Source organism: Oenanthe melanoleuca, chromosome 4, assembly GCF_029582105.1.
Source record: "Oenanthe melanoleuca isolate GR-GAL-2019-014 chromosome 4, OMel1.0, whole genome shotgun sequence".
Taxonomy (NCBI): Eukaryota; Metazoa; Chordata; class Aves; order Passeriformes; family Muscicapidae; genus Oenanthe; species Oenanthe melanoleuca.
In genome coordinates, this window is record NC_079337.1 from 27,420,262 (window position 1) to 27,441,385 (window position 21,124).

Consider the following 21,124-nt stretch of genomic DNA (forward strand, 5'->3'; position numbering starts at 1 on the left):
TTACTGTGAGCTACATATGCTTATATACCAGTTTTAGGAAAGCTAGTAATTTTTGACTAAATTCGTTGAGTTAAATATCACACAGACAAACTTTACATTTCTATTTTAGTTAAATCTTCTTTCCTGTTGCTGATCTTGATCCAATCTTCTTGTAATCTTCAAACTCTGTTGGCTCTTGCCAAGGCATCTTGATTATCAAACTGCATATACTAATTAAATCTACAGTACTCTCTGTCTCAGCTACTACATCTCCCCCATTCCTTTCAACCAAAAATACATTCTTAAGAGACTTGTCTGTTAATTTTTTCACACACTGTAAAATACAAGGAATAACTATAACAATAAATAACGCCTCATACATATAACCCTATTTTAGCTAAATTTCTAACCCAGTCACTGAGTCCATAAGTTTTTTGGAGGTCAAACAGGTGCTTGCTGATGAGGTTCTTCTCACAGGCATCCCCAGAGGGTGAAATCAGGAATCGTCAGAGGTCAGTGTAAGAGCTGGATGGCAATTAAGTAATTTTTCTTTTCTCTGGGCCTCATTCTTTTGGAGGCGATTGATGTTTGTTCAGGCATGGGGATGACTTTGGACCTGATGGTGATAAAACACATGCATACCTTCTCCCTAGATTAGTAAATCAGCTAGGCTTTATCACTGTACACTCAGTTAAAGATCTTTACATAGAAACTTTTAGAAATTGCCTCTGCAATTGCCTCTTCAAAGCAGTATCACTCTGCCAGGGATTAAATTCAATTTAATTTAATTTCAAAAGTTCTAGTATAAATATTGCATTATTTAAATGTTCTTGAGGGGCCATATTCCCCCTTCTTTTGTTTTTTAACAAAATGTGTCTCTCATTATTGAGCATGAAGGCAACATGAAAAGCAAAAAAAAGTGGCAAAACAATAAAGGCACACCAAGCAAAAATAAATTAGATAATACACGCGATTAGTAATAAACGAAAGATAGAATGGTGATTTAAAATAGTGCATTGTCAATTCCCTAAATACTGTACCATCACCCAGAGTCTGCAGTAACTGGCAAGCCTTATTTTAGAGTGAGGGCTTGGAGAACCATTCCTGTGTAAGATTTTCCAGGTTCAATCCAAAAAGGGTTCCAGCTATTATAGGTCCAAATTCAGCAAATCCAAATGAACTTAAGTATAATTTTGATGCAGAAAACACCTGGCATACCTCCCAGCCAGGTAAGGTTAGAATTTGGTCAGGGTCCAGGTCTTAACTGGAAGAGTCTCCCTAATATATTCTAAAAACCTCTCAGTACTAGTAGTTAGGAAGGTTTCTTAAAATTATACATGTCTTTTAGATAGCTGTACAAGCATATATGAAAGCTTGTAACGTAGCCAGCCTTGTAATACATCTTCAATTAAACAGTCAATGATACCACAGACAAATGGCAAATAAGTAAAGTAATAATATCGTATGGATAATGCCTGTTATAAAAAATCAGTGAATTCACATCATGAGTTTAATCAGGATTATTAATATATCAGTAGTAACTGTCTTAATAAATTGAGGTAACCTTTTCTTAGACATGTATGCATATATGACATTAAAGTAAAAAAGTAAAAAAGAAAGCAGTAAATATCTTAACTAATCGGTTCTGTCTTATCTCTACAATGAAATAACTGTATCTCATAGTTTAAAGGAACAGATTTTAACAGAAGTTAGCTCCATGCAAACTTCATCTCTACATTAAAAGAATTGTATTTTACAACTCAAACAAATGTTTTAACAGAACTGAAAACTAATTTCACTGAAACTTAACATTCCTTAGATATAACAAAAGTACACCTAAGAGAACTTAGTGTTAACATTACTGAATTGGTCTTAAAAGAACTTAAGAAAATAATAGTACTTAAATTGAATAACACTTAAATTTAACTTTGCTTAGTCTAATACTTAATCTTAACTGAAATTAACCGTACTTAACCTTAACAGAATCTTAATTTGTTTTGACTCTATCATTGCAAAAAGTTACTGAAAATTTGTCATACAGCAATTAAGCATGCAAGCAAACAACTGTATTGAGATAGTAGCAACATGAATTTACTGTAGAAATTCAACTGCTGCAGCTTTTTTAAGAATGCTTGTAATGATAGATTTGAGTCTGGCCTAATAAAAGTAATGAGATATAAATATTGAAGGCTAAACCAGTAAGTTTTGCACAAGTACTTGGTTAGGTTAGTGGGTATGTATGATCCTTGCATACAAACATTTACAAAGTTAAGGGTTCAGTTTACTCCAAAGAGTAAGCTACTGTTTACTGTATTTGTAATCCTTCCATATACTTAAATGTGGCAAGGAAGAATAATTAAACTTGAATTACTAAATAGCTGTACCAAAAGTTTAATAATAAAAAAACTTGTTAAAACTATAGAGTAAAAGGCAAGCAACTGGAAATATGAACTAACGGTTTGACTGAGGTGAGGTGTCCGTTAGGGCCATTGATCTGTATCAAGTGGCTTCTTTGACAGCTAAGACTGCTTCCCCCAGTACTTGGGGTACTTCAGCAAGGGCCCATTGTGGGGGCCATTTAGCTTGAGAGATAACGGTAACTCAGCCCCCTGTGTCTATGAGACTGACAAGTGTTATCTCTTGTCCTTTTAATGTCAGGGTACATTGGCATTTGGGGCGTTATTCTAATGTAGGCTGTACCCAGCATATTTGGGGTGTTACGCATATGTTGCCCTGGTGGTCTGAAAACTCCTGTGGGAAGCAAATGAAAAGATGAATCAAGTAACGTTTCTGTGTTGGAGGTTGCTAGGTCCAGTCCAGCGCTCCCTGGTGTGGCGGGTTGTAGATCAGCAGTGGTCCAGTGAAGGCTGCTTGTGGCAGCTGGGCTGGGGCTGGCTGTGGTCCGCTCTGGTTTGCGAGCCCCACAGATTTCAGAAGCAAAGCTTCTAACCCCTTTTTCCACTGAGCATGAAAACTGACACACTGAGTTTGGGTTAATGGTAAATTCTCCAGTAATAATTCTCCGGTAAATAGTAATTCTCCAGTCCATTTAAATCATGAGGGGTCGTAAAATAAGTTAACAACATAGACTGTAATAGATTTAGCAAAGTAGGGAGATCCCAGCCCATGTTTTGTAGCGTGCAGCATAGTTCCTTAATTTCCAAATAAGCAAGAGGTTCCCACTGTGGGATATTGTCGCTGTGTGCGCCAGAAGTCACGCAAATAACAACAAAGACTTCCAGAGCTAGTAGCTAAAGAAGCGATTTATTGAAAACACGAATTACATTTATAGTGTGGTTCGCAAGCTGCAAACAGAACAACAGTCCATTGGACAACAGAAAAAAACAAACGCTGTCACATAGCATGAGAATTGTTTCTCAGTCAACACCAAGTGCTTTATCTTTATTATTAATTCCTTTCTGTTTTTTCTGAATGTTATCATCGTGGGAAAGGCTCAGGCTGGAGCTAAGAAACTGTCAGAGCATGGGAAAGATTTCCCAGCATGAGAAAGAGGAAAGAAGCTCCGAGCCTGAAAAGGCCTAGCAAATTTTTCCTGGGCCTTCAATGATGTCCACAGGATATTTCCCCTTTTAGTTTTAAAAGAAAAGGAAAGAGAAGTGTTTGTAATCCTCCACAGGGCCCTAAGCAAAGGAGAATAAACACCACTTAGAGATCTGTGGACATCCCGAAGTATCCAGGAAAATCTTCACACTGGTGCTTTTCTAACAAACTTAATTCTAATATAATAACAAAAAACCCATCACCATTCACCAGACTTATAATTTCTAACACATTCCAAAGAACTCATCTAACAATGTCCAACAGCTTAAAACAATTCCAAGAAAACAGAAAGAGTTCATCCTCTGCTTGTTCAGGGACCATCTGGCTGGTGATTGTCATGTTGGTCAGCATTTGAAGGCTGTGCCTCGGCTGCATCCTGTCTCTCATGTTGCAGGTCAGGGCAGACACACCTTTCAGGCAGCCAACGTTCCCCGGTATTCGTTGAGACGCAAGCGTACCCACGACTCCAAATGATGAGTTCATGCTAGCCTTCCCACTTGTTTGTGTTCAAGTCCCATATGAAAACTTTTGCTCAAGACATGAGTGTTCTCATCTGCAGCCTGTAAGGAAGTGAAATGGTTCACAATAACAGGATTATCGGAATCTTGTGGCCCAGTAAGGCGATTGATAGTATACAAAGCTTTCTCCAGTCAGCTATGTGGTGTTTCCTCAGCCATTCCCCTTTTCTGTTTGTTAAGAGCATGCTTCAAAGTACCATGAGCGTGCTCGACAATGGCTCGACAATTTGTTGGAGAATGGGGGGTGCCAAACGTATGTGAGACTCCCCACATCTGTAAAAGCTGCCTCGTCTTTTGAGAGACAGAAGCAGGGCCATTGTCAGTTTTCAATGCAGAAGGTATGCCCAAGATTGCAAAGGCCATTTTCCAATGGGCAATCACATCATGGCCTTTCTCCCCCGTGTGAGCAGCTGCCCACATGGTGGAAGAAAAGGTGTCAACAGACATATGCACACACTTAAACCTGCCAGATTCTACAATGTGAGTGACATCTGTCTGTCAAAGCTGCAGGGCTTTCAAACCCCTAGGGTTCACCTCCGCTGGTAAAGGTGCAGCAAGGTCATGACAAGCATCACAAGAAGCGACAATGTCACAAGCCTCTTTGGCTGTTAGATGAAATTGCTTTTGCAGGGTGTGTGCATTTTGATGAAAGAAGCCATGCGATGCCCGGGCCTGTGCGATCTTGTCAGGCTGAGGTGCCACCCAAGCAGGGTTAGCCAGCCTATCAGCCCTGTTTCTGTCAGGAAACCTGGTAAATCTGTGTGACTTTGTATGTGCAGCACATAATAGGGATGAACTCGGTCTTGGATAGCACACCAAAGGGCCTTTAACAGCCAAAACAAGACGTCGTTGTCAACCTCTTTCAGGAGCAAGCAATCCAGACGCTGAGTGATGTCTGCAACATAAGCAGAGTCAGTGACCAAATTCAAAGGCACCTGAGAAAGTTGTCGGAATGCCATTGCGACTGCTTTTAGCTCAATTATCTGAGCAGAACCTGTCTCATGGCTTTCCAACGACTGCCAACCAGACTCATCCTCCCAGGTAACAATGGCCATCCCTGTTTTGCCTGATCCATCCATAAAGACGGTAGGACCTTGCACCAACACCTGACTACGTTTGGGTCTCAAAGACAACTTAAGTGTCTTTGCCATATGCAGTAGCTTATGGCTGGGCAGATGATAAACAATTTGCCCTGTAAAATCCAGCAGTGCACTTTGCAAGGGAACGTTATTAGCAAAGCCCCCTTCAAAGAACTCCCGCTCTGCAGGTAGTGCAATTCTCGCGGCGTCTACTGCTATCAATTGCATGCATTGCTGACGGCATTTGAGTATCAGTTGGACAACTCAAACACCGTAGTTGCTGTCTTTTTGAGCTGATGCAGCAAAAAGACCCACTCCAGAATGTGCAAGAGATCGGACCATCATGCATTGTTCCACTGGCCTCGGTGTACTTGATGAGTAGAAAGAGCATGCTGCACCTCCTGCAGCGCTCGCCGTGCTTCAGGGGTCAGCATCCGAGGTGAAACCAGTTGAGAGTCGCCCTTCAGGATGTCAAAAAGTGGGGACAACTGCTCTGTGGTCAGTCCCAGATAAGGACGCAACCAACCAATGACACCCAGCAATTTCTGAGCATCATTCAAAGTCTTAATAGAATCCATGAATTGCACCTCCTGATGCTGAAACGTTTGATCCAAAATCTTGACCTCCAAATATCTCCAAGGAGGTTGCCGTTGGACCTTTTGTGGAGCCACTTGCAGTCCAAAGCGTAAAGCAGCAGGCAGCTGAGGTTCCATCCTCAGCAGCTCATCTTGATTAGGAGGTGCTACCAAGATGCCATCCATGTAATGATAACAGTATGCATCAGGGAACTGCTCACGGACTCCAGACAAGGCCTGAGCCACATACCATTGACAAATAGTTGGGCTATTATGACAGCCCTGTGGCAAGACCTTCCATTGATACCTCTGTCCAGGCTCAGAATTGTTTACTGCAGGCACCGTAAAAAGCAAATTTTGGTATGTCATCAGGACACAAGGGTATTGTGAAAAAACAGTCCTTCAAGTCAATGATCAAAATGTCCCATCCAGCAGGGAGCATGGTGAGTGAGGGCATGCCAGGCTACAATCCTCCCATGCTTTCCATGACAGCATTAATTTTTCTGAGGTCCTGTAACAACCTCCATTTACCTGATTTTTTCTTTATAACAAAAACTGGACAATTCCAGAGACTATTAGAGGGTTCTACGTGTCCCTGCTGCAATTGTTCTTGCACCAATTCATGAAGGGCTATTAATTTCTCTTTTGGTAGGGGCCACTGTTTTTGCCAAACTGGGTTATTAGTCAACCAACGTAAAGGCATCATAGGATATTTTCCACCCTTCTCCTCAGCGACCCAAATTAAAAATTTGCTTCAATGTGCACACCCTAGGCTGCCAACACATCCTGTCAGAGGTTGATAGGGGCTGCTGTAATGTAGGGTTGGACTGTAGCCGTCTGCCCTTCCATATTTTTGATCAACACAGGCCTCTGACTCTCAAAGGTCTGTGCTGTACCCCCCAAACCTGCAATGGCTTGGCCAAGAGGGGCTATGGGCCATGTGGGAGGCCAGGCAGAAAAAGAAATCACCATTACATCCGCCCCAGTATCTGTCAAACCTCTGAGTTGAATTTGGGATGGATTGGCGCCTAAGACCGTCAGAGTGCGTATCATCTGTGGGCTCTGATCAGAGATATTCATTGTCCAATAAACTTGTGGTGGTCCTGTAGATCCAAAACCACCGTCTTTGCAATCTCGTTGAACAGCCCTGAGATGAATAGAAAGGCACAAGCTGAACAATACGAGTTCCTGCCGGGATAGTGACAGGGGGAGAAGGCGTAGAAACCATAGCACAAATTTGACCTGTAAAATCAGCATCGATGGCCCCAGGGTGAACAAAGATTCCCTGGAGAGTGGCACTAGACCACCTCAGGCCCCAGCCCAAGGGGCCAGTGGCATTCAGAGGAACTCTGTACACACCGACAGAGTCTAAGACGACTGTGGCTGCGGTGTGTACATCCACCGCAGCGGACCCCCGGGTGCTGGCTGCATGTTGGCTGAGGAAATCTGCATCAGTGCTGGATTCTGGGGTACTGCTTGTATCTGTGCGGTGTACCCCAAAGTGCTCACCAGTCCATTTCCCTGGCCAAAAAAAAGTTTCTTTAATTTTCATTGGTTTGCATAGTGGCCTGGTTTACCACAGTTAGCACACAAAAACATAGGCATATTAGCCTCCTGCTGGTGTGGCTTCTTCTTATTTTTGCCTTTACTCTTCCCCTGTTTCTGTTGATCACCTCCTGACATCTTTTGATGGTGCCACATGGCAGCTGCCAAAGTAGAGATCTGATGGTCCACAGTCCCTAACTTAGCACATACCTGTACCATGTCAGTCAAGGAAGGGTCCCCCAGCAAGGCCTGTATGATCTTAGCACAATTAGCATTAGCATCGTCTCTGGCCAGCTGCTTACACAACAACTGCCTGAGAACATCATCTTCAACCTGCTTTTCCAGGGCTGCTGCCACCTTCTCAACAAATTGTAGGAATGGTTCATTTGGACCCTGAGTAATTTTCACATATCTCAGCTTAGGAGCTGCAGCCTCTATTGTTTTTACAATTGCTGCAATGCCTATCTTCTGGCATCGTTCAAGAACCAGAGGTTTCCAGGTGGCCTGGAGGTCAGGGCTGGCAAGATGAAGCTGACCCAGCAAAACCTCCTGGCCCTCAGCATGCCTGGGATCCTGTCGGGGCCGTCCCATATTGTCTGCAGCAGCCCTGTCAGCCATCTGCATCCAGGTGTCTTCAAACACTCTGAACTGGACAGGCTGAAAGAGCGCGTGGGCTATATGTCTAATATCATAGGGTGCTAGCAGGTCATTATTCGGAACCCTAAGAATTTGCATAATTTCTGTAGAACCAAGCCCATATCATGCTACCTTATCTTGCAAATCCTGGACAACATGCCAAGCGATTGGGTCATGCCTGTGCTGTTGTCCTATCCGTGGATCTCCTTGAAGACAGGAAAAACTTGAGCCCCCCCCATCTCTCAGGCATCTTCATCACTACTTTTTGACAGGTCGTCCCCAGGAACTGGGGAGAGCCTTGCGGGGTCACCCTGAACATGTCCCTCCAACTGGAGGGCACTTCCCCTCGACATCCCCACTTTGTCCAAAAGGTCCCATTGTCCCTTTTGCAGTGCTCTCATCCTGACCATGTCCCAAACACTGCAGGGATTTCTGCCGTGCTTGCCAGTCGAAACGAAACCACGCTTCCGGCAGGGGGAGTACAGTTTGTCGGCAACCGCGGCACTGGACCGGAGCGACGAAGGCAGCAATCCCTGCCCGGCAGGAGATGTCACCGGTATCGCTGAAGAAAGCCTGGTCGCAGACGTGGAACGGCGGCACCAGGTGTTACCAGTGCAGCAGAGGGACCCAAAAACAAGGAGGGCCCCAACGGTGTCCCAGAAGGGCCGGAGGGGGAACCCGTAACTTCTGGGACCGTAGTTCGTGACGTTGAACGCCGCGCAGTAGGCAGCACTGGCCTTGCCCCCGCTGCTGGTGGCACCTGCCATCCTGCCCCTGGGGGCGGGCCCGCAAGTGGCGCGGGGCTCACCCTCACGGCCGAGCTGCCTGCAAGCTGTGGCAGTCCCGCGTTGGTATTTGCGTAAGGCAGCAGTGCCTCATGCAGGGCCGTCATTTGTCCCGATATGGCCGTGAGCAGCAATTGTACCACCACGTCCAGCAGAATAGTTGGCATTTGCACTGTCTCTGCCAGCAACAGAGGGGCGGTGGGCACGGCGATGTCAGCGAGCAACTGTCCCTGTGTCTGTCCCAGCCCCATCCCCCGGGGAATGGAGGCCGCGGTGTATTGAGGGGCAAATGGAGGGGGGCGTTCAATGCTGCCGGTGCTTTGTCCATCACTGGTTGAACAAAGTCCTTTACAAAAAGATGAAGGGGCGGAATGCAGTCCTCAGGTGACGAATATTCCGCCTGGGGAGGCTCCGAAGGAGGAAACCTTGGACGGGGCAACTCTGGCTTCCCGTGACAGCAGGCAGATTCATCCTCGCTTCATTCTGAGTCTGCCTCACTCCCTCCAGAGCCTGTCACTTCCTCCCCCTCCTCCATTAATCTCTGATTAATGGTCACTCAGGTGTGCACCAGAGGGGAAAATAAGACATCCCCTTCCCTGAGGGCTGCAAATAATAGATCCCCTAACTCTCCCCAAGCTTCCGAAAAAAAGGCCACGCCTTGATCGTCAGAAAACGTATTGTCCTTTGCCCAGGCTAACAAGGCAACCAAGTCCTTGTCTGGAATCGGGGTATCCATGTCTTCAAGGACATTCCTCCACATTGAGAGTATGGTTTCCTCTTGCTTAGATAAAAAATTCCCCATTATTTCAAAATTTTCCACCTCGCCGTTAAGCTGGTAGGGAGGGGAAACACAGAGTACCTTTCTCAGATGAGAGAGAAAAACAGTCGAAATGCTGTTAGCAGCTCTCGCTGTCCGGACTCACCGTTGCTTGGCTCCGCGGTGCAGGACTCTGGGCTGCTTGGCGGTGCCGCGTGCCGCGGGGACTCCGTGCCCTGTGAAGTTCAAAGACCGGTCCTGACCACGCTGCTCAAGTAAAGTGCGATCTCGGTGGAACCCACCAGATGTCTCTGTGCCAGAAGTCGCGCAAATAACGACAAAGGCTTCCAGAGCTAGTAGCTAAAGAAGCGATTTATTGAAAAAACGAATTACATTTATAGTGTGGTTCACAAACTGCAAACAGAACAACAGTCCATTGGACAATAGAAAAAAACAAATGCTGTCACATAGCATGAGAATTGTTTCTCAGTCAACACCAAGTGTTTATTAATTTATTATTATTATTAATTCCTTTCTGTTTTTTCTGAATGTTATCATCGTGGGAAAGGCTCAGGCTGGAGCTAAGAAACTGTCAGAGCATGGGAAAGATTTCCCAGCATGAGAAAGAGGAAAGAAGCTCCGAGCCTGAAAAGGCCTAGCAAATTTTTCCTGGGCCTTCAATGATGTCCACAGGATATTTCCCCTGATGCCATGAAACGACTGGTGCAACAATTTTTGCTGTGATATCAAAATCCCCCTCCTTCAGAGCCTTTTACTTTATTCGCACCCAGTTTTCATGGAGGTCAGGAGGGAATAGGTCAGGCTCGGCATCTGGTTCTGTTGGTCCCGGGTTGAAGGGGACCCCCTCCTCCTCACTGCTAGAGCTGCAGTTGGCACAGGCTGCTAAGGACTGTGAGACAGGATGCCTTCCCCTCCTTGACTGGGTAGGGGGGTTGATGACTGCGGCTGCTCTCCAGTATCAGGTGCACCAGTTTCAAGCAGTCAGGGAGAGTCAGAGTGACAAAGGGGGCTGGTGACCTCTGCAGAGGATACAGCCTGAGACTGCTCTTGCTTTTTCAGTGTTTCAGAAATCACCCTCCAGGCCAGAAGCATATGCATTGCCTGCTCGTGTTTCCTAGTAGCCCAATCATAGAGCTTAACACCGACCTTGTCCCAGTAATGGAGGGTAAAAATAGAGGAGGTGCTATCAGGAAACTTGCATGACACCCATCGTAAAAGTGACTTAAGGTCGTGCTTTAGCATGGGGGAGCCATGCTTGGCCAGAAGTGCAAGCATGGTTTTATTATCATCTCTCTCCTCAGACATATCCTGTCCCATAGTTCAGTTCCCCTGACTTACCTGTCACGTTGCAGCAGGACAGGCGATTGTGAGCCCGTATGCAGTTCTTTCACTGACACGATCAGTTCCAGGGGCTTGCTGATTGCTGCCAGGTAGGCTGGTTCTTCTCCTCACACAGGGACATTGATTATTGATGTTTGAGAGAGAGACATTTGCTTAGGTGAAACAAACTAGGGATATTATTTAAAGGAAATTAGTCTGCTGGTTCTGCTATTGCAGAACAGCTTTGTTAAAAGCAAATAATTTCCATTTGCTCTCTTAAAATTTCTCTGAAATAACTTCTCAGTAACTCTTTCCAAGACTTCTTGCATTATGTTGCCTGTTGTTTTCCTGAATTAGTATAATCTTTTATCTATATGTAAAAGACCACTTCTGGTTTACTCATAATTTGTATATTATACTCTCTTAAGAGATCTGGGTCAGTCTGCAGGGAAAGATGGCTGAGAACAAATAAGTATCTTTTGGGAGACAGCTGTTTGAGAAAAAAGAAATGAGGGAGTTGGAGCAAAGGGCTGAGAGTTTAGTGTGTGTTTAGTGTGAGCTCTCAGACACACAAAAATTGCAAGAAGGAGCAGAGGATAGATAGCCAAGATTTAGAAATAATAGAAGATGACAATAAATGGGTATCACAGGTCAGAATTTGTTACAACTCAGAAGACCACAGAGCTGGCTCTCACCAAGCCTGTGAGCAAGGAGACACAGGTTAGGAGTTGGTTCATAAACTATTTTGTCCTAAATGTTCTGAGTGTCTTCAAGTAAGAAATCAAATTCTCTATGATACGTTTAAGAAGGCAGATGATATTCACATTGAAAAGCCTTTTGTTTTTCTGGAACTCAGCATTGGAAGAAAGGTCTGAGATGGTTCTCCTTAAACATTTTGTTGCCTTTGGATTTGATCGTAGTCGGTAACTTAACTTTTAGCTATTGATCAGTCCTCTACCTCCAGCAGCAGTGAAATGTTACCACTGGATCTTCCTGCATTAAATGTGCCCTGGATCAAATAGCATTAGCAGTGATTTAAATTCCAGTTGGCATTAGAGAGGGAACATCCTTAAGGACAGGTCAAAAAATGCCATGTGGCAGACTCAGAAGACTAATGCCAACAAGGAGAGCATGGATTTTGGAGAGGTCCTGGACTTCTTTATGGGAGCACCACATAAGCACAGCATTTGGTTGTGAATTTCATGAAGTACTGTATCACCATTTCATTGTACTGTCTTTTCTGTTGGTTCTCCTGCTTGGAACTGTTTCTGCAGGGTAGAATTTTATTTGTTTTTAGATACTGCTGATGGAATCAGAATATGACCTGGATTGGCTGCTTCCCAGAAAACAAATTTATTCTATTGAGACCATTGAGCACTTTGCCCACACAGTGGTCTTAATGGATTTTTCCTTCTGTGTTTTTGTAGCAAACCCTATTGGGCTGAGAAACCTTTAAAGTCTGTCATTATTGAAATGTCTTTGTGTCTGGTGTTACCTTCCATTTTTCTTCCTCCCAGGGGTCAGCATTTCTCCCTGCTGCTGCTGCATTTTTCTGGTTGTCACTGACCCTGGAAGATGCTTCCTTGTGATACCAGCTTTCAGCCTAGCTCTTCAGCTCTGAAAAAGTGTGCCCTCTTATTCTGTTGAACACACCCAAAGTAGTGTGTTCGGGAGATGGGTACTTCTTGATGGCAGAACTGCCTGGTTTTTACATATGATTTGAATCACTGTGTACTGCATCACCTCAAGCCAACTTTGCCACTAGACAAGGTTAGCAATAATATGTTTTGTATAGCAATGTATCGCTTTGGTACCAGACTATGGAAAGGTAAAGTTACAAAGTGCATTAAGGATGTTTAATGCCCTTGGTAACCTTTGCTGTTTCAGCTTCTGAGTTGCCACTTTGTTCTTTTAAGCTGGAATCTCTTTCAATAAAGCTAAGATCTCAACTTAAAATCTCTGGTGCTTCTTCCCCTTCTGTCTTGCCCCTTTCCTTAGAGATAAGAGCATAATGCTTATACTGGGGCAGCAAACTGTGAAGTAGATGGTGGACTAAGTGCAGAGGACACTAAACTGCAGGTTTAAAAATTTTCCCTGAAATTTGAGACCTCAGGTTTTGGATCAAGGGTTCTTTGAACACCTAAGAAATGACAGCACTTAAGTTGTCTTGTTTTTTAAATTTTTACTGCATGCTTTGGGGGATGGAGTCTGATTGTATCAAATCTAAATAAATTTGGTAAATGGTCAGCTCTTGATTTATTGTATGTACATTCTGTACATGCATTGCTCCAGTTGGTCCTTTCTCTGTGTGTGGGAGAATGCCAAGACAGAAGCAGTAAGTACTCATCTACGGTGTGAGACTAAACAGCCACAATTACATCAGGACTAAGTACGTATAAGGGTATTCTCTTTTGATGTTTAACTTATGATTGCACTTTAAGGAACCGTATACTGCAGCAATTTGATACTTTTAACACAGCTGGAATAGTAAAACTGAGTATATCTATTAGTAGAAGCAAATCAGAGGGAGATGAAATAGGAGTACTTGCAAACGTGATTAGATATATCTGTTGAGATTTCTAAAGATTAGTCTGGTGTACAGAGAGCTGGCTGAGTACATTGTACTACTTCCTTCTTTCAGATATTTTGAATGAAAAGGAGCTAAAATTGAATGTTTCTTAGATAAATAGTCCTGTAGTTAATCTAATTAATGCTGATTTTTTCGTGATTTTAAGTAGGACTGAAGGTCTTAAGAAAGCCAGTGAATATTAAATCTACTTTATTAAAATGTGTGACCTAGAATCAAAAGCTTCACAAATTTCTGGGGAATTGTTTTGATTTTACTGTTTTTAGTACAAGGAATGTTTTCTTCTGTAAGATAGGCTTCCTGAGTGCAAAAGTTATTGCAGAGGTTTGTTTTGTTTCGTGTAAAAGGTAGCTAAAAGGAACTTTTTCATTTTAGAATTATTTAGATATTTCTTCTTTTTCCCCCCCCCCAATTATCCTATATAAAACTCATTAGCAAAACAAGAAGCTGTATACCTGCCCTCTTTAAAATCTAAACATGGTAATTTACTAAATATGGGAGCATATATCTTTATGGAAAAGGGTGCCAACTTTCTTTAATATATTAATATAAGGACTAAACCTGTTGTTAAAGGAAAAGCTGGTAGAAAATTGTTTCTTGGTGGGAATTTGTGCTGTTTAAGGTATTGTGTATAGTTTTGAATAGCTATTGAAGATTGTATTTAAAACCAAGGTCTTGACTAAACTGAACTTGCAAATAAAGATAAATTTTTAAAAGGAGTCTTTCCACTTGTGGTACAAATGTAAAGAATAGACAAGTAGCAGAAGAAGAGAGATCTTGGTTAGACTGTTCTTCCATTCTTTCAGTGCTCAGTTACCATGGTGCTGTAGCAGGAGACCGTAGCTACAAGGGAAATGGTGCTGGTGTTGTGATGCCATTTTTAAGGTTTTTCATGAGTTTCCAATACAAACAATTTACATATCCTTTTGTATAGCTCTCTAGGATTTTCTTCAAATACTGGGAGGGATGTGTCTGATTTAGAAGAGCAGAAATATTGAAGAAGTCACTATAAACTATTGTGTTTTGTCCATAGCTACTGCAGGAACTACACAGCTTGCTTTCACTTTGCTAACAGCAGACAGGCAGCTTGTCAGTTCAAGCCAGTAATATAAATCTCTGATGCAAGTCAAGGCTGTCTACTTAATGACAGCTTACTGCAAAACAAGCTGGAGTACTTACTCTAGGTCATTTGTGTGGGAAGTTTCATTTACTGAATTGATGTTTATCACTGCAGATTATTTGAAAAGCAAGACTTGTTTGAAGGTAAGGTAGTAATTTGCTTAAACAATTCTGCTTAGTGCTTACAGCCTTGGTGATGGTAGTGTGTATGGGAAGTCACCTCAGACATGAGGCAGTATTAGATAAGTTTTGTTTTTTGAAGAAGAGGGTCATCTGATTGGGCTTGAGTTGTTTTTTTTAAGCCCCACAGAGCAGAGGAAGCAGATTGGCGCAGTAGCCATCTCAGTATGACATAGCAGGAAAGATCTGCTTTGCAAGGCCTTCTCTCACCACTGAGATCAGTGAAGGAATAGCATGGGAAGTTGAATGAGTAATGGTACATATACAATGATTTGGCTACTATGATCCAGTACACTGGGGATACATACACATCAAAGTTAGCTAAATGCTTAGTAATACTACATAAAAAATAATCAATACTTCATGTTTTTATGCCAGTTTTTCCCAGGAGCCACCAAAATGTTTCGTCAGCAGTACAGCAAAATACTGTCTTGGGTTTAAGTAGTATATATGTGGGGATTGTTTCTTTCACCTCAACCTTAGGACAGTAAGTAAGATACACACTATCCTATTTTTGAAGAAAAATTCAATAGCAATGAAGTTCTACGAAGTTTTCACTGATTGTGACTTGGGAGTTGGGTCTTGTCGTGTTTGTTGATTGCAGTCAATCATAACCCCTGCACTGTCAGGAATTGTAGCAAGATGCTGGTTCACTGCTTTGAAGCAATGTTTTGTGTCTACCAGTCCTTATGGAGGCTTAATGGGTTTCTGGTGGCCAGTTTTTAAAGCACTGACAGGCAAGGTCCTCACTAATTTGTAAAGCTGAGCAGGATTGTGCCATAAGGCTTTAGTAAGAGGAAATTTGCCTGTGTATTTAGAAATATGAAGATATTTTAAGCATTGAACTGTTTGACTACCACTGTTACAGAATTCCTTAAACAGTAAAAAAAAAGTGTCTGTACTGTCTGAAATCATTTAATTGTTGAAAACAGGAGCATCTACTATATGCTGAACTGCAATTATGCTCCTAAAATAATATTTTGTAGTTACCAATTTTCTTTAGATTCGAGTCAGGATGAATTGTGTGCATTTTGCTGTGGATTGGTATTTCAAAGAGATTGTTCTTCCTTTTTTCTTGTCTAGAATTTGTTTTATGTATCTCTTAAATTTTTGATAAGTAAAATATGCCTGAACAGATGATGTGTTCTAGTTAGCCATATATAGCTACACTAAATATCTGAAAGTTCCCTTGTTAAATGTCTTAATTATTTAATTTTTGTTCTGTATAAGCAATTTTAATGTTTTTGTTGCATGAAGAGTTGTCCATATCCTTTCTTACTATTTTGATGTTTTAAAGCTAAATGAGTAAAATAGAGGTTTTTTTCTGGCTGAAGATGTGGGACGATGGCAAATGTACAGCTGCTTAATATGTTTTCAGAAATCAGGCTGGAGAATATAAAAAGTAAATACTGCCAGAAACATGGAAGAAAGCATTATTTAAGCCTTTTATGTTCTGGTCAATGCAGATGAAGTAATGTATGTTCTAGACTTCTTGGCAGTTGTACAGTGCAGGACAAGATGATAAAGTTCTGTTCCTGTTTCAAAATACTATGGGTGTAAGCACATCAGAATTGTACTAAGACAAATTCAGTGGTTTTTCCTTTTCAGTTTCATCCGCTTGATGTTAGTTAAATGAACTGTTAAATTAATGAGAGCACAGCTGAAAAAACCCGTCATTTGTCAGTAGTTTTTGGAGTTAAATTTTCTTTCTCTTCTGGATCCTGACCCTGCTGAGGAGATGGAATGGTGTAGTGCTGAGAATGAGTCTATGGTGAAAAGCTACATTTAATTCCTTTCTTTGTGAAGAGCTTGCTGGATCTTTAGATCACATGTCATTCTGCAGAAACCTTAATCACATGGGTTTCTTGGATGCTGGAAACGGATATACTTTTAGCCATGGGATAAATTGCTGTGTTTTGGGTTCTGTTTTAGCGAAGTTGTTAGTGTGCATCATTTCATCATGGTTAAGCAAAGCATTATAATCTATAGTAAGTGTAGATACTCATAAATTCACTCTGGTTCTGTGGTTACAGGTGTTCTGAAGTGTTCTACTGTACAGCTTTGCAGTCCCTAATGCAAATCCCCTATGTTTCAAATTCCCAGTATGAGCTGACTTCTGGTTACAAGCCAGTTATCTTGTGCTGGATTTGTCTCCTGTACCCTCAAAGATTCAAAAGCACTGAATGTTTGCAAAACTGGCAGGCCAGATGAGAGCACACCTCCATATGTGGTGCGACAAAATGACTGAATAGCTTGTTTTTTCATCTTAAAGCATTGCAGATCTATAGCTACCGTAACTTTAATGATGAATAAGAACTGCCCACACAAAGGAAGAGATCTAATGGTGACTGAAGGCAAGTGAAGTTAAATATATGCTTCTTATAAGGCAGTGTGTGGGAGACACATTTGTAACATACTGAGTATCTGAGCAAAACCATGTGTCATGTTTCTTTAGGTTCTCAATAGGAGATGTGTAGAAGCAGCAGTGATGACAGGCCTGGCTCTCAACTGCCACATAAACAAGAAGTCCTTGTTTGACAGAAAACACTACTTCTATGCAGATCTGCCTGTAAGTATGCGGTATGGCTGGTCCCTCCTGGGCTGTAAGAAGGACAAGTCTGGAATACGGGTGGCAGTAGGGTAGGAGTGCAGAGATGCTTTTTCTGTTTTCAGTCAGTGCTCTGCTCACCCCAACAGGATGCTGCACTGTGCTCTGGTGGAATAGGCAACTGTACCCTGGTGCTCACTGAGTGAATATGGTTGCTCTGATTCCTGACTCCTTGCTTAGCTGCGCAATTCCAGTAGCCTAATGTAATTGGATTGGAGCTGGAGCAGTCTTGTCCCTTAAGTTGTCCATTCCTGGTGTTTTGTACTAATTGTCTGTTAGGGTAAAAACAATCTAATAAAAGTCCTTCATTTAAAGTGAATGTATAACTAAAACAGGCTCCAGTGGAATAAACACAGTAATGTCTTTTTTGTGTGTGCTTTGGGACCTAAAAATATGTAATTTCCCTTCAAAACTTTCCCAGTAATGGTTCCAATAAATAAAAAACCAAAACAGATGAGAAATTGAGTCTTTGCAGTGTCATTTGTTGGTAGATTTCATATTGTGTAGAAGGTACCACTGGAAGTCATTGTGTTTTGCTGCATTTCATATGGGTGTAGAAATATTGAAATAATTTAAGAACCGGACTTCTGTCCTTACAAGAAGATGCAGCAGTGTTTGAGCCTTCTTTTCCCTCTAATGACGTTAAACCTTTCTAACTTATTTTTGTGTGAATGTTCAGTTTAACACTAATCTGTCAAAGGGAGGAAACTATTTTTAGTTTCTGTGGTTTTGGGATGAAGATTTGATGACATTAAAATAAAAATATGTGGGTTTGTTTATTGGGAAAGATCAGGCATGTTACCTTATTTTCTCTTTAGGTGAGGAGTCTCAGACATCCAGAGAAACAGAGTAGGATACCTCTCAGATCCCAGATGAATCTGAGGAGATTCATCTGAGTAGAGGTGCTGTATTATTAACCAAAATAATTTCTTTCCCATTCTTGTTCAGGCATTGAAAATGTTTTGAAGTTACACAAACCATTTTCACATACAATTGCTTCCCACCTTAGGAAGAGAATTATATGATAGTTGTCACTGGATACCTGTATCTCAGAAAAGATTTCTGTTTTTTCTTCTAGGTTGGAAACTTGTGGGTTTTCTGTGGAGTCGCTATCATTTTGATTTGGTTTCTGGGGATAACTTTACAAATACTTGTTAGCCATTAAGAGGCCTTTTTACTGGAAGCTGTGCAGTGGCCTGCTGGGAATGTGAAAAGCAAACGTAGCAGTTTGAATTGTCAATACTTTTTTTTAAACAGGTAGAGCTGTCTTAAAGCACATTTCAAGATCTGAAGGGGAAAAAGGTGAACTAGAGGAAAATAGCTATCAAAATTCCTTTAAACATCATAAAGAAACATCAAAAACGTCACAGACAAATTGTTGGCAGTTTACCTTTAGTATTTACTTGAGTAAACTGAAATTCCTCTCATATTCTTGTGATGTCTGCTGCTATCAGTCTACTGAGAGCAGCTATATGGGTGAATGTTGTTCTGGGAGAGAATCCACATCCAAGAGAATCGTTGAGGTGGAAGAAACTGTAGAACTCTGCAGACGTAAATTACAGGATCCTCCATAAGCATGGAGATTTGGTCTGAGAGATGCTGACACATTTTATTAGCTTGAAACATGTAATTCGACTTATACAGTTTAAGCACTGACAATAAACTGCCTGACCTGCATTTCATAGTGAACAGTCTAGTCAGGAACCCTGTAATAAGATGCAGAGTTTAGGTTAATGAGCTGAATAGAACAGATAAATCCTGTTCTTAAGGTCATTTAACAATGGGATTATTATTACTCCTGAAAATGAGGCTTTGGATGGGAAATGGGATTCCTATTATTCATTCTCACTCAATATTTCAGGCATTAAAAAAATCATATTAATTAGAATTTTAGGAGATGAGAAGAGCCTGTGATTAGCATAGGCTGCAAAGTCAGTTATTTCATTTTTCGTACAGTGACTCTAGGAGGTCATGCACTTCACTGCATATATAAATTGGGGTGTTGACAGTGCCAGACCACTGTTCTCCATTTCAGTGCCCTGGAATTCACCATGTCTACATTTTAGAGTAAGCTTGTTGTCCCTGCAAAATATGCAAATACTCCTCCCAAATAATTTCTGTCTGGCAGACTTTTCAAAAATTTTAACCACTGGTGCCATAGGCAGGTGAGGAAAGAGGAAGCAAAGGGGACCCCACCTCAGCTGTCATTGATTCACTTCTCTATTTTTATATCATTGCAGTTATTCTAATACCTTGTCATTGGCAGCCACTGTTTCGGCTAGCAGTTTTCCCCTTTGTGTGGAGTCCCAGGCGTGAGGTGGCATTTATTAGCCTTACGTAGGGTTTCAATGTCTTATCATTTAAATTGCTACATTAATGAAATAGAGTTTTATCGTTTTCTTGATTTCCACTCCTCCACCCTTCCCTTTCCTCCCCTACAATGAGTACAATTTGGAAAAGACAGAGGGGGATATGCAGTCTGTTGGGAGGATGAGTGATAGTCCCAGTTTGGGGATGGATGTACAGTTAGTGGCTTCAAACAAGATGTAATACGATCATGGGACCACAGGTGTGGAAGAACCTCCTCCAGTCCATTTCCTGCTCCAGGGCAGTATCGGAGATGTCTGTCATCCTTGGCAAGAGATTGTGCAGTTGATTATTGCTTATTTCAGCATTAGTATGGTGTCATGTATTTGTCTGTATTGAGGAGTCCTCAATTTTTTTATTTATATTTATTTTTATATTTATAAAATATTTTTATTTATAAAATTTTTATTTTTTCCAGACTTACAGCTTCTTACCGTTACATTGAATTCTAGGCTCGTCTTCTAGCTTGCTTCCCTTCCATCTAAGCAAAGTAACTTTTGAATTTACATGTGCATGTATTCTCTCCTCTTATATAGGTCACTATGAAAGATGTTGTGTTTTCAGTTTTGTTCTTAGTCAATTATATTTGCACTTGATCTGCTTTCTGAAAAGTGAATATTTCAGTTGCGTATAAAGCTAATTTTGTTGACAGGCTGGCTATCAAATCACTCAGCAAAGAGTTCCTATTGCAGTGAATGGAAGTCTGTCATACAGTCTCTGCATAGACAACAAGATGAGCCAGATGGTGACCAAAACTGTAAGGATTAAACAAATTCAATTGGAGCAAGACAGTGGAAAAAGTCTCCGTGATGACACAAGGAGCCAAACCCTTGTGGACTTGAATAGGGCTGGTAGGCTTGGATTATTTTCATATTTTTCTCCTCCTTTTGGGTTAGGATTGGTCTTTAAAGGTAAATAGATGACAGGAAACAGGCAAAAAATCAGCTTTATGGCTCTCTCCTTGAAAAAATAATTCATGAAAATTACTGTTACACTTGAAACAAATGAATACTTGATTTTTTGATGGCCAGTAAACCTTTCCCATTTGCTGTTGGTTGATGGCAATTGGCAGTAGCAAGTTAGAAATCCCTTGGCTCCAATTTGCTCAAAACTGTGTCAGTCACATAGACCCGTTCAGCTATTTAAGCTCTGAGCTGTATGCATTACTAAAAAAAGTAAATTATAACAGATCTAGTGAATCAAATTTGTGTATAGAGAAAGCAGCTGTTGGAATCTGTTGGTGTATAACTCAGATATTTCTTTTAATTATTAGCTTCGAAGAAATGTAGATTTTTTTCTTTTAACTTGGAAATTGTAAATGAAGTGATCCAAAGGAGTGGACAACATTGGCAGCAACGCATGGGCAGCAACCTGGCTGGCCTAGCATAACTGGGGTGAAGTACTCTGGTATCCATTGAAGCTGGGGGCTGTTGCTGCTCAGATTCCTTGAAAACTAAGTCCTGAAGCTGAAAACTAGACTAAATCTG

At 41.7% G+C, this 21,124-nt stretch overlaps 1 protein-coding gene across 2 annotated transcripts in view; it reads left to right on the forward strand.

Annotated features, from left to right (window-relative positions):
- The window catches only part of GATB (glutamyl-tRNA amidotransferase subunit B), a 60,115-nt gene that overhangs the window by 15,967 nt on the left and 23,024 nt on the right, over positions 1-21,124 (forward strand). For both annotated transcript variants that reach the window (XM_056490698.1, XM_056490699.1), the window contains exons 3-4: positions 17,118-17,231; positions 20,290-20,488. In XM_056490698.1, the coding sequence (XP_056346673.1) occupies positions 17,118-17,231; positions 20,290-20,488 (313 nt within the window). The remainder of the gene's footprint in view (positions 1-17,117; positions 17,232-20,289; positions 20,489-21,124) is intronic.